Genomic DNA, 13,634 nt, shown 5'->3' on the forward strand with positions numbered 1-13,634 from the left:
GCAAATGTTGTCAGGCCTAGTCTATTTGAGAGCTGTAAATAATACTTTAACCTTAGCCTATGATCTTGCAACGATAATCGTAATGGTTATCTTCACATTTCAAAAGCCTCCAACTAATTGCACTGACTGGCTCATCAAGCTCGTGACATCAGAATTCATCTGAACATGACCAGACATATCTCTCTGCTGACTGTAGCCTACGTCAATCCACGGCCCTGGCCAGACACCTCGCGCCTTTCATGAGTAGGTTTATCACTCCATGTAGGCTAATTCAAGTTAAAAGAGTTTAAAACTATTGTGATACTAGCTATAATCAAAAACACATAACGTGTTTCGGATGTACATAACCATTATAGCCTACTTTGGAATATGTTGTTCCCAATTAATTATATCTGACGGATTTAAATAAAATATCTAGTTATGACTAATTTGTCCTAGGCCTATGACCATTACAGGCCCTCCAATGCATTGGCCACTTATATTTGTTTCGACTTCAGGCTGTAGACTATCATAGGCAAAGTAGCTTGGGCTAGGCCAACTCAAGCGGTCAAGACAATGATCTGCTCACACGAATTATTATTGACATAAAGTAGGCTATAGTCACCCGGAATCATTTGTTAGTGACAAACTCGTAAATTGGCTACCCAGTGATGTATATCGACGATTATAATCGACAGAAATTGCTATTATGATCTTATGAAGGCTAGGCTATTTTCGTTATTAAAATAATTGAAATGAAAATAAGATGACATTGCTTTTCGTTAATTGCAACCTCAGCAAGACAGTGCCAACAACAACTCGACCGGTGACTTCCAGAGTTGCAAGTTAGAATAGCCTATTTGTTGGCTGATTAAAACGCAGCTGAAAACATCTGCCTTTGCATGAAACTCTTAGGCGAGATTACTCGTTACAAATTGCACTCGGACAAAGCTTGAAATTGTACTTTGGCAAATACTTCGCTCAGAAGCAAAATAACTGAATAGACACCGCACGTTATTCAGATACGTTTAGTGCAACAACACTGTCAATGGTAAAACAGAGCATGTCAAACCAAATATGCATTTGGTATTATAATTCGTCTGAAAGGCAAAGTCACAAAATTGGATTGAGCGTAAAAGTGCTGACAGTCACGTCTAGCGAACTATTCTAAAGTTGCATTATCCATACATACTTTACTCTGATGTGCTTAGCACAATATAATTTAACAAACTAGGATGGTGGGGATAGGAGTTTGAGTGAAGAAAAAATATACGAGAAATAATGCCTTAAAAACCCAAACTCACCTCCAGTCCAATCGAAAATGGCGCCGAAACGTAAAAAAACGTTCTAAATTTCATTGTATGGTCTCCTGCAAAGCTTTGTGGGAGCATGAGCAATGAAACATCCCTGTAGTGTCGAACGGAGGAGGAGTATAGTTCGTAATGTCGTGGCACACTTTTTAACACTTCTGTTTGTGTCATTTGTGTGAACTTTGTTTTGTCTAATTTTGTGGTAAAGTGACCTAAACTGTAACGGACAGCGCAATTAAACATGGAACCACCGGTGTCGTATCATTATGAATCATACCGGTTAATTAACTTTTCTTTTGCATACAAACAACATTTTACCTTTCAATGTCAAAAACAGTATTTCTCGTTAGACTACTAGTGGAAGTGTAGTATTAGTTGAGGGGACGAGCTCGTTATTGTTGCGCGAACGTGTTGAAGAAAGGTTTTACGTAAGGTGCGGCAGGCAGCTCAATGAGCTGTTGTCAAAACTGCCCAGTTCTGCAGTAGCCTATCTTTAACTCGATGGAGACAAGAGTTGCCACTTGTGACACGTTTCTACTCCGGTTTTGCAAGGTTATATCTCGCTATAGAGGTCTGGCGAGTGAGCACACCAAAAGTTTAATAAAAAAAAAAGGAAAATGGCCATGCTTGTAAGTAGTCACAGTGGCTATAGGGGCTTGATAATAATACTATTGTGATGGATACAAATGGTGTTGTCTTATGGCTTGCCAGTTATCAAAAAATCACGCCCAACTTTATAGACAAAATAAAAAACCACGTGCAGATCTTGTAGTGAGATGGTGCCTGTCTGTTCACTTGTACAATTATGAACTAATATCTGAAGTGGAATTATTTTAAATGTTGACAGCTAAATGCATAAGAACAATACATGTAAGGGGATTCCCACAACACTAAAATGTCACTCTGCTACTGGTTTGCTGTGTCCAATGTTAGCATCATCTGACCTAAGTAATGACCCCTCAGTTGCCTGGCTCTGCAACTTGTGTCTCTCATTAGTGCCAGAGAAAAGAAACATTGTCTGATGCCAGACAGAAGCCCATGCAGTGAGCTGTAAAGGACATGTGACTACCATAGCACATTGCCAGTGTTCTCTGTAAAGGCAAAAAATATGCAAAGCTGGACTATGGGGAAATAAGTGTGCCACCATTTTGAAAGGAATGAAAACACAAACAGCAGTGAATTTACTTCTTCTATCTGCTCTCTCTCTCTCTCACTTGCTCACTGTTGCAGTTTAAAGATGGGCGGCATAGGACAGCTTAATTCAATTTAGAACAGGCTGTGTGTAGGCCACCATAACTAGCCTATAAACCATACCCAGTTAGTTTAGTGAACCATAAAATGAAAGATGTCAGAGAAGTTCAACAGATTGAAAAGGTTTCTGAAGGTGACATCTGCAGTGTAGAATGGAAAATTACCTACATCAGATAGAGACTACTGAAGAAAACATCATAGTCAAATTTCTCTCAGTCAATACACTCCGTCAACTCTGTCTGGCTTTCCATAGCCCTGGGATGAACCCCTTTGAGATTGAGCACTGTTGCAACTGAAAGACAGCACTGATCAATTGGTTATGGTTATTATATTTCGAAGATGCTCATACTTAATTGTTTGGGTTATCTTAAGATCAAGTTGAATGAACCCCACATTTCCCTCCCAAACAGAATACAATTCAAAACGGCTCCCTTTAAAGAATAATCATAGCAACAAAATTATTTATATTTTCTGTCAACCTGCCAAAGCCTTACTATTGAACTAATTAGGCCATTCATGATTAACTTATCAAACCTAAAAGATATTCTTCCCAGCAATACTGTGTAATTTACTCAGAATCACTAGTAAAATTCTAGCCTGACCACGCCTACTTAGATATCTATTCACGAAGTGAGTGAGTGTGGTTTTAACCAAACTAATAAAATTATACTGTTTAAGTAAAATGTTAAGATCACCAACCCAAGTGTAAGTGTACAAACTGTGCCCTTGTACGCGTGCGCAGGCGGCATCGTCTGACGTATGAACCTAGCGTCTCCCGGAAGTGCTGTGAAATTCTGGCCTAGCATTGGTTACTACTGCTGCTTCAACAAAGGCACGCCTGCACTTTTTGCGATCCTGCTTGGACTATGTCCCCGTCGGTCAAACCTCATGTAGCAAAAGGGGCGGGAAGTTTGGTTGAGGCTGTGGGTTTTCGGTAGCGGCTGCAGTCTGGACATTGTTATCGCCTTTTTCGTATAGAGTCATTGACATTGTGGGCGTCGGAGTATCACAGAATCGCTTTAGTTTGATGCGCTAACGGTAATGTAGCATCTTGGTTAGCTTGCTAGCACTAGTACAGCTAGCAAGATCAGCATTACTGGCTAATTTGTTAGCTAGCTGAAAAGCTACCCTGGCTACCCAGCTTGATTTCTCTTTCTGTTAAGTTACTAACATTTGTGTGCCTTACAAAAACCACTGCACTGTACGATTGCTCTACAAAACAGTGAAGGCTAGTATTCACGATAATTTTCTATGAATGTAACTTTAAGCGGCTTGTCAGCTTACTTTAACATTAAGACTGGTTGAAAATCTCTTAATGAGCTTGTTCAGTTGGAGTGCAGTTAGCTTTTCCCCACAGCTAAGGATGCTAACCTAGCTAGTTAACTGGCCTACTAGCCAAGTTGTGCATGGACTGTTCATTCCATTTAGAAGTAGCTTCTAGCTAGTCAGCTTGCTTACTGGACGCTAGCCTTTGCACATCTACTAGCGTCTGATATTCACATCGGCTTTATCTTTGACTAGAGTGTTGACGCAACTAAATTGAATAAGAACCTGACCATGAATGTTCTAAATTAATTTGAAGACTCATAGGCTTGACATTAGTTATCCTGCTACCCAAACATCTAAGCCTATCCACTTATTTAACGATGAATATAGAGCCATTTGTTTTATCATTGGCAAAAGAGATATGTTAAGCTGGGACATTTCAAGCAAGTAAAAGGTAGCTGCTAGCAAGGAAGATATTCTAACTTCTACTTTTCAATAGGCTACGCTGTGTAGGCATGAGCTACAGATGTAAATCTGTCACGAAATTTGTGGCACATATAACATATCTAGCAACGATGTAGCTCGCTACGGTAGTTCAAAACTCAGTCGGGAACGTTGCAGTCGTAACGTTATCTAAAAAAATATTAACTCCAAAAAGAAACAAAATAGATGAATGATCAAGAAATTATGTCCCAAGAGAAGATGGAACTTGACCTCGAAATACCATCGTCCCTTGTCCAAAGCGACGGGCATTTGAGGCGATCCAACAGTGCTCCTATGATAAACGGCCTAAGGTTTGATATCTTTGTTTTTTTCTGGAACGTTTAATGAGTTGGTTGTAAATGCTTTACAATTTACCTATTGTAAAATCAGTTTGTGTAAGCCCATATAAGAATATCATGTTTTTTTGTTTGTGGACACTTTCTGGTAATATTTGCTTTCTCGGAAAACCTATCTGTTATCTTTGTGTAAAGTGTGAAGCCTAAATATATATAGCCTGAGAAACTAATGTGTCATGTATGTTGTGCTGCCTTGTTTTTCAGTGACAGCTCACAGGTGTTTCAGAGAGAGAACCTGCGAAGTAGGAGAAATAGCACCACTGTTGTCAACCGCCCTAATGTGGTACTGGATTATAATGATTCGATCATTCTTTTCAAGTTTCTTTTTTTATAAGTTTGCTCGGTTGGTAATCCCTCAACCTGCTTTTGTCTTACAGATTCCCTCCTCGCCCATCCGGGTTCCTAGCACCAGACTCTATCAGATTAAACAGGTACACAAGAACTTCTGCCTTAGCATTACCAGTGAGAAAAACATAGACCTTCATAGTGGACTACCATTGGATATGTCAGTTATGCATCGTACCAACACAGTGTACATAGTGTATTTCTGTTTGATATATGAGCTGGATAATCAGCTATTTATGCATGGCAGAAGATGACCTCCTTTCCTCATGGGGAGTGTGGGTTATTGAGAGCCATGCTAAAATCAGATTGTGGAGTGCTGAAAGCATGCCGTCTATGAGAGTAGATTGCTTAGTAGTACCACTTTCCAACACCACATTTCGTGCTCACTGACACTAGAGATGTGGATATGTCTGTAAATACATCTACACTCTGGAGAGCAGCTGGTTAAACATCTTCTAGGGCAGTGTTTCTCAAAATGTTTCAGACCAAGGACCAGTTAACCAATAAAAAAAACCCTCACAGACCACCTAGCTAAAAATAAAAAAGTAGATCTACTTCAGATAGATAGATAGATACTTTATTGATCCCCAAGGGGAAATTCAGGGGGTCTCAGTAGCATACAGACATCACACACAACATGCACTTACAGCAGAAATGGTAAATATAAGTATAAGTATAAACATATAACCAAACTCCACTGTACAATAGAGACAGTAGGAGATAAGAAAAACTAAGAAAACTAAATACTAAATATACTATATATATTAAATGTAAAAAATCCAGTGTGCTTGAGGGTGATCAAGCATGAGACGCTTGTAGTGACAGGGCCTGTAGTTCTGTGTGCATGGTGAGGTGCTCAAGAGAGTGAGTGTCATGGTGAGGGTGCAAAAGTAGTCCAACAGTAGTCCTGTAGTTCTGTGTGTATGGTAAGGTGCTCAAGAGAGTGAGTGTCATAGTGAAGGTGCAAAAAGTAGTCCAACAGTAGTCCTTTAGTTATGTGTGCATGGTTAGGTGCTCAAGAGAGTGAGTGTCATGGTGAAGGTGCAAAAAGTAGTCCAACATTAGTCCAACAGTGCAATAATAAGGTCTAGAGACCAGCATAAATAATATGGACAAATAGGAGAGTAAAGTATTATGTAGACAAGGTAATATAAAAAAAACTATAAAAAACTATGTCAGTGCAAGAACAGGTTGAGGTAATAGGGTTACAGCCATTCAGTATTGTAGCAGAAGCCATTGAGCATGTGTGCTAATATTGCATGAAAAACAGTGTAGCAGAAAAACAGTAGTAAAAACATTAGGCTGTGGACATTAGTAAAACAGTAGTAAAGCAGTAGTGGGCAGTCAGTACTCAAACATGGAGAGGGTGGAGAAGCAGACAGACTAAGCAGAGAAGTCTATCTCTCCTCTTCCCTTTAGTGAAGCATTAAACAGTTCAATGGCCCTGGGCCCTTCAGCAGTATATTACACAATAGGCCTACTCACTAAACCACCTTGCTTATTGTCTTTGCACCTTGCTTATTGTGTCAGAGGATTCATATGATTTAAACTGGCGTAGCTTACTTAGGCATGTTACAAAACTGTTTGGATTTACATACAAGTTGCTCACGGACCACTTGGGACCGCTTGCGGACCACCAGTGGTCCCCGGACCACACTTTGAGAAACACTGTTCTAGGGGTTTCTGTTGAATGACTTTGCTTAGATGTTTTTAAAGGTAGCACCAATAACCAGATATAGCATGTAACTAAAACTTTACATGATTTGTAATAATAATTGACCCACAGGAGGAAGGAGTTGACGTAATGAACAGAGAGACTGCACATGAACGGTAAGGAAAGAGGTGTTCGGCTTGTTATAGTGTCATTTGTGTTGCCAATGTAATTAACCAGTAATATCCTGTGTATTAACTGCATTGTGTATTAACCACAGGATAGTGTTTTATGCAAGTTTAAAAAAACAAAACCATATTAATACCATATTAACTGCCCCTGTGTATTAACCTCATAGCTGAAGAAATTCTGTAAAAGTAATGTATAAACCTCGGCCAATAGTTGGGAAATTACGGTACCTAACCATACCCAAGCTATTGGTAGTTCTGATTTACAACTGTAGAAGTGTTTATTTTGTATTTGTTTGTTTGTGAAGTCTTCATTTACCCTCTCTATTTTGTTCTCTAAAGGGAAGTCCAGACAGCTATGCAGATGAGTCAGTCTTGGGAGGAGAGCCTGAGTCTGGTAAGCATGTCATGGTTGGATGCATGATTACCCCATTGTGAAGTCATTGTCAAGTCACCTATGCTACAGCATTGAGGCCTGGCCACATTGCTCTGCATAATAGAAAATGTCTATGTACAAAATTATACCAAATGCCTGCCATGGTACACTGGTCTGTCATATCTGCATGCTATGCTGGGCTAAAAAAAGCTCATGATCCCTTACCTTGCACAATGGTGGTGGGCACCAAATAGCATGCTACAGAGTCATGGAGTTAACAGGGCCACCAGTCTCTCAAGAAAAGGCTGTGTTGGTAGTATAAAACTCCAACAATTATGACTGGGCTTCTGAACCTGTCCATGATGTGATACATTGTGAACATCTGTGTCTGATAACTCCTCTCCCTTTACAGAGTGACAATGACTTGGAGAAGTCTTCTTCCTCATCGCCGAAGCGGATTGACTTTGTGCCAGTGTCGCCTGCTCCATCCCCTACTCGAGGGATGCTGAAGAAGGTTGGTTCAGTCTACACTGAGCATTTTAAAATGGAAAGAAAATGCTTACCCATTATGTATGTCTGTCAAATCTCCCACCATCTTCTCTTCTTCCCACAGCAATGTTTCTCCCCTTCCCTGCAAATCCTGGTGAGCAGCAACGGCTTGACCCCCAGCCCCATTCCAAGCCCAACAAGGCGCCTGCAGACTGTGTAAGTTAGACTGGAACACGTCTCTCACATTGTGGTATATTCTGGTTGAGAGAGGACTAGAGGCCTAGAGCTGGTCTCTATAGAGTGTGATTGGAGATACCTGGTCAGGTCAGTTGTAATCTATAATGTGCATGTGCAGTCTCCACTTGGCCTTTAAAACGCATTTACTCTCCCTCCATCTAACTCGCTTTGTATTTGATTTGATGTTGTTACATACTGTACTACACACATAGCTAGCTATTTATCTACTAGATTAGCCTCCATAACTTGCTGCATAAGGATGCATGAAGTGGACTTAGGATACTTCAGTTGAACATAAGGATACTTTGACTGAAAGGATCAAGCATGGTTATATAGCCAAGACTGAAAAGTTTTCCTTTCCAAACAGATTTGTGCGGCATGTTGACTTTACACCAATGTCCCTGAAATCATTTCTGTAGTGTTAAATCCCATGCGGTTGAGAAGGACAGGTTTTCTTTGGATAAACGCATCTGCCAAATGAATAAATGCAAACAATGTAATGTAAACAACAGCTGGTAATGTTAAGAGTTTGTGTGTTTGTAGCCGTAGAAGCCAAAGCCCTATCAACTGCATACGGCCCAGCATCCTCGGTCCACTCAAGCGTAAAGGTGAGTCTGCCTGCCCTTCTATGTCTGCCATGTGTAGAAGATATTAGATGCTAGGCAGTATCAAGCTGTGCAAAGGTAACTGGTGGAATGTGTCAGTCGGTTTGTTTGTTTACATGTTTATGTTGAGGTGACTCCTGCATGGATTTATGTCTGGGCTTTACTAATTGCTGACTGGCTGTCTTTCCAGGGGAGATGGAAACAGAGAGCCCACCCAAAAGGCTCTTTCAGGGGACCACTACCATGTTGTCCACAGAAGTGTCGCATTTGCCAGAACTTGGCTCTTGGTAAGTGTCTCCTACCACAGTGCTGAATGCACCCTCCAAGTCCTGTATGGAAGATTCCCAAAACCGCATCTTGCCCTTTTAAAGTGGAAGAGTACATTTTAGATTTGTGTTTCTTGGACACAACATTGACCTATATTGTTTAAACAAGTGTGCAATGGAGACAGTTCACCATATTGGGAAAATCCAGAGGCTGTGCAGTACATGCTGTTTGGAGCCACAGCATACATAGTAAACAAAAAATCTAAAGTCATATCTGCCCAGAACACACCATAATTGGTTCAATATCAGCCAATTTGTAGTTCCATGTGCCAGCTTCACTCAGTACTGAGTGTTCATGTTTTTTACAGTCATTGGTGCTATGGTGGATGAATGCACAGTGTACTAGGGAGCTGGCCTAGCTCACCTGGTAGAGCATCACTCTATTGTCACCAGGGTCACGGGTTCGATTCCCAGGTGTGTTGACACCCTTAATGTGTAGTACTCATCCAGTGGCCATGTTGGCCATAGAGGGTATCTGCATGCATGCAATGGGTTTACCACTGCAAATAACTCTCCCCCTCTCCACACAATGAGATGAAGGGGTTAAAAAGCATGCTATAAAAACATGGAGTTAACAGGGCCACCAGCCTCTCAAGAACAGGCTGTGTCGGTAGTATAAAACTCCCACATTTCTTATTTCTTATCGTTTCTATAACATTTTTTTTTTTTTTTTTCTGTGTAACTCTGACACATTTCATAATACAATAATAATAACTATTCCTCATAAAGAAAACTAAGAAGACATCTGAGCTGCACTGGCGTCTCTCCTTCTCACTAATTGTTATTCCTCAGGTTTAACCCATTTACGCCTAAAATGCCTGCTAAAAATGCCTATAGAATCCTATAGCATTCTAGACTAAATAACCTTATTTCCTGAGGGTTTTCTGAAAACATACTAAAAATTGTCAACGTCTACCAAAATTTTATATCTAAGCCTCTGTAGCACCTAGAAACATGAAATAAAAAGCATGCTGCGCTACGCAGCATCCAGCGGGAGGGTCAATGTTGCGCTACGCAGCATCCAGCGGGAGGGTCAATGTTGCGTCATGCAGCATCCAGCTCGAATGGGTTAATAGAGAAGTTAATGTTCTATCCATTTTGACACTGCATCTCCTCATGGGGATTTGGTCATATGGACAATTTGGCTATGGCAACACGTTTGCCATGATCCAGTGCATTGGTCTTGTATTTTAGAGATATCTTAGAATATCAGCGTTATGATGTTTTTGTTAAAATATAGTTCAGTAGCAATCTACTATAAAATATAAAACTATAAAAATGTATTCATTTAGGCTAAATGATCAGTCTAAGGTCATAGATATACAAAGGAGCATGGCTGCAGTTTCAAGATGATTCTTCCCCCTCCTCACATAATGCCACACACCTCAGTTTGACAGGCTGTTAAAAAGAGTGTCCATAAAGTGGATTAAAATGCTGCGCAATGTAGCCAACTGTAAGCAAATTTACCGAATTATCTCATTGGACTGTCTAGTCAGTTAGTAGGCTGACCAGGCAAATGTCACGGTTTCCATTCAGCTCATTTGCATATTCTATGTGCATTCATGAAAATTCGTCTCAAGTATATGCACATCTGTATGTGTTTCCATCCACTGTGTTATATGAGTTTAAAATTGAAAACCCGTTAGGGAAGCGTTAGGGAAGTGTTCTAATCAGCTGTGGGATCAAAAGGCAAGGTCGTCAGGACCTTTTACGGAAACATTCTGGTACAAATGTTTCCATCAACTTTAATCGTGTTATACTTATGCGAATCTAAAGTTAATCCACCCCCTCTAGCGAATTACCATTTCTATGCGCATAAGAAGAGTTAATGCGAATTTCAAGTGTTTCCAGTCAGAATTTCTTATCTATCTATAAATTACAGCAACGTTTTTCTGTCTGTTATTCGCATATCTCTCAAACCGTTTGTCCGATTGTTTGGACAAGAAATGCAAAATATATCTGTAAAAGAAGCATAAATTGGCTTTTGCCACTCTACTGTAGCCACTCCCCCTCTCACACAGCACAGTGCAGGACCAGAGACAGAGTGGGCTGAAGTTTTGGCAGCACTGAATCATTAACACGGGTAGAAAGTCATGTTTAGATGGTTATGATGTCTGACCTCAACAATAAGGAATGTCTCTGTATGCGGTTTGCTTGCATAAAATGATTTCCGCAAATTTTGCAACACGCCAACAAATACGGCTAGTAAATGGATACTTCGAATAGCCTAGGCTACTTTGGACTTTTGACTTTGAATAAACAAACAACAATTCCAAATGCAAGGTGAGCAATAATGGTCCCGAATTTAAGGATGTTTCAGAACACAGAGACTGTTTTTGAGTGACATTGTTTGCAAATTTCATATGATGCATCACTCCACAAAATGGTTTGTCTTCTAGATCATTGGTTCCCAATGACTGGCTCACAGGAGGTTTTATTTGGGTCGCCAGCATAGTCACAGTTATTGTGATGTTATGTTTAATAGCCTTGTATTAGGATCTAGTTTGTTTACTACCACAGTTATGGTTTTGTCATAACTCAATCTGTAAATTTTTTTATATTTGCACAAGCAATAACAGACACCAGCTCTTCAGCTTGGCAGATTGAAAACTAAAATGTGTCATTGAAATCGCAATCTAGATCATCAAGTTTTTCAATAGGCTAAACATATAGCCTTAAATCAAAGCTTTAGGCTTGTATGTCATTTTGATCCACTACAGACGAGTGGCCGACAGAGTGTGATGTAACTTACAGGCTACCAGAGATTGTCTTTGAGTCATATGTTGCAAATTTCAGATGATGCATCATTCCACAAAATGGTTTGTCTTCTCCATCGTCAAGTTATTCAATAAACATATAGCCTTAACTCAAAACAGCCGTTAGGCTTATGTCATTTTGATCTGTAAAAAATATCACATGCAGCCATGCTCACATACTCTGCTCACTGCACACTTAGTATAATGTATTTTAATATAATATTCAATATTCATTATTGAATGCTTAGCTGGAATGATGTTTTTCCCCTATCATCCTATTTTTAAAGCAGGCCTACCTGCGTGCATGTAATTGGGCTACGGGTTTTCTACAGGAATAGCATGTTTGAATGGGCACTGCACTAGTATAAGTTAAAAATACTAGTATAAGTACTACTTAAAATGTGCATTAAAAATGGTTCTAAACGGTTATAGAAAAGCAAAAGGCCCTGCAAGGACACGGGTCACAAATGCTCCACAACAACTGAGATTTTAGGGACTTAAACCCAACAACGCTTCTTACCTATTTTAAAATCACTGTAGCCTACAGCCTCCTCGAGTTTATTACACACTTCTAGCAGACGTCTGATTTGTCATTGAATGACACCAGTGTCAAAATGTGGCAGATGCCGAAGATGCATCTGCCACATTTTGCATTTGCTCAAATGCACTCTAGTTCATTCAGTTGATTGTTTTCCTCTGCCCTATTGATATTTTAACACTCAACGTCAATCCTATACTTTATCATTTTTGAAGGGACAGGCCTACAGTGCATATTGATTAGAGAGACTGTTGAGTGTGTGGAAGTTTAGTGCTGAGTGCTGTCGTCTCTCTCCGGCAGCAGCCTGTCCTCCGACCTGCTGGACGGCAGCCTCAGCAGCGTGGGCTCCTCCTCCGGCTCCCCGGCCAAGATGGACGGTGTGTCCCCCTCCCCCAGCGGCTCGCCTTTCACGCCCCTGCAGGACCGCTCCCCCAAGTGAACCGGCAACATCGACAGACAGCAGAGGTGGGGGTGCTGCTGGACAGCAGGAGAGGTTTGATGGACCCCACCCCCCACCCCTCCGTTTCTCCTGAACATCGCCTCCTCATCGCCCTGTCTCTGAGCACCAGTACTTTCGGGGTTTGTGTTTGATCATTCATCCCTCCCACCCCTTAGATCCTCATGATGGTGGAGATGGAGGTCTGGTCTGTGGTGGGAAACCTGTTGGGTTTTTCTGTATGTGAAAAGAACAAAGGCAAAGCCGATCAGGAGAAGGGCTTGTGTTGGGACACAGCAGCTACGCCTGCGTGTGTGAGATGGCAAATGGACGCTACCCTCGCACCAGCTGCTATAAAATATGGATGTAAAAATCGGTGCGAAGGCTTATCCCCGAGTGTTGAGGGTCATCCGCCCCTTGCATCCTTTCGTTACAGTGATTCCTACATGTGGAGAAGAGGGGATGTGGGAGGGCAAATGTAGAGAGTTCGGATTCATGATCTTTCTGCTGAATTGAGTCCTCTTGGTGTGTACATTTATTATTATTATTATTATTATTTTTTTATGTCTTGGAAAAAGAGTGATTGTAAGAACCCCTGTGGCGATTAAAAATCCAGGTCTGTCTTTGGACATGCACAAATCGCCTACATTGTGTTGCTTAAAAGAAAAACAAAAGATTTAACTTATTTTATTTTTTTTGTTGCTACTGTTTTGGTTTGGTTTTGTAAGTAATGTGTAAATATGATGAATATCAATTATTCTAATTAGTTTATTATTATCCACTCTGACTGAGGCAGAGCCCCGAGCTTGGCTCGCTTAGTGAAGAGACAATTGTTCTCTGGTGGAGCTGTTTAGCACCTCAATGCGATTGTGCTTCCAGGGGAGCACAGATGGGCGAGTGTTGGTTTTCTCCACCTAAAGCTTTGAGCATGGAAGAAGGGCTCCTCTCTTGATATTGAGATGTGGGTGGGGAGCAAGAAAACAGCTTTGTGTGTGTGAGGGAGGGAGGGAGGGAGGGAGGTGGGGGAGATCCATGTTCTCAC

At 40.8% G+C, this 13,634-nt stretch overlaps 1 protein-coding gene and 2 non-coding genes across 4 annotated transcripts; all 3 read left to right on the top strand.

Annotated features, from left to right (window-relative positions):
* Positions 1-3,449: 3,449 nt before the first annotated feature.
* Positions 3,450-13,584, top strand: pabir2 (PABIR family member 2). Of its 2 annotated transcripts, none has more exons than XM_076292467.1 (10): positions 3,450-4,600; positions 4,850-4,928; positions 5,023-5,076; positions 6,777-6,820; positions 7,172-7,226; positions 7,618-7,719; positions 7,819-7,910; positions 8,475-8,539; positions 8,727-8,823; positions 12,457-13,584. In XM_076292467.1, exons 1-10 carry the CDS (start codon positions 4,476-4,478, stop codon positions 12,593-12,595), a joined length of 852 nt encoding a protein of 283 aa, XP_076148582.1. In that variant the 5' UTR covers positions 3,450-4,475; the 3' UTR covers positions 12,596-13,584. The 2 variants fall into 2 exon arrangements, with proteins under 2 accessions (XP_076148582.1, XP_076148583.1); XM_076292468.1 differs by having other exon boundaries at positions 12,460-13,584.
* LOC143133350 (small nucleolar RNA U109) lies at positions 7,389-7,540 on the top strand. The gene has a single exon (XR_012988512.1). It is a non-coding gene; the product is annotated as a small nucleolar RNA U109 (small nucleolar RNA).
* LOC143133349 (small nucleolar RNA U109) lies at positions 9,338-9,494 on the top strand. The gene has a single exon (XR_012988511.1). It is a non-coding gene; the product is annotated as a small nucleolar RNA U109 (small nucleolar RNA).
* Positions 13,585-13,634: the final 50 nt, after the last annotated feature.

Source organism: Alosa pseudoharengus, unplaced genomic scaffold, assembly GCF_046254945.1.
Source record: "Alosa pseudoharengus isolate Yale_2024_CS ecotype anadromous, Long Island Sound unplaced genomic scaffold, YU_APseudo_1.1 YU_APseudo_1.1_scf_19, whole genome shotgun sequence".
In the NCBI taxonomy this organism is placed as follows: Eukaryota; Metazoa; Chordata; class Actinopteri; order Clupeiformes; family Clupeidae; genus Alosa; species Alosa pseudoharengus.

Coding starts and splice junctions, on each gene's coding strand:
- pabir2 (XM_076292467.1), top strand. CDS start 4,476: ATGAATGATCAAGAAATTATGTCCCAAGAGAAGATGGAACTTGACCTC. Junction 4,929..5,022: donor TTGTCAACCGCCCTAATGTG/GTACTGGATTAT, acceptor TTTGTCTTACAG/ATTCCCTCCTCGCCCATCCG. Junction 7,911..8,474: donor ACAAGGCGCCTGCAGACTGT/GTAAGTTAGACT, acceptor GTGTGTTTGTAG/CCGTAGAAGCCAAAGCCCTA.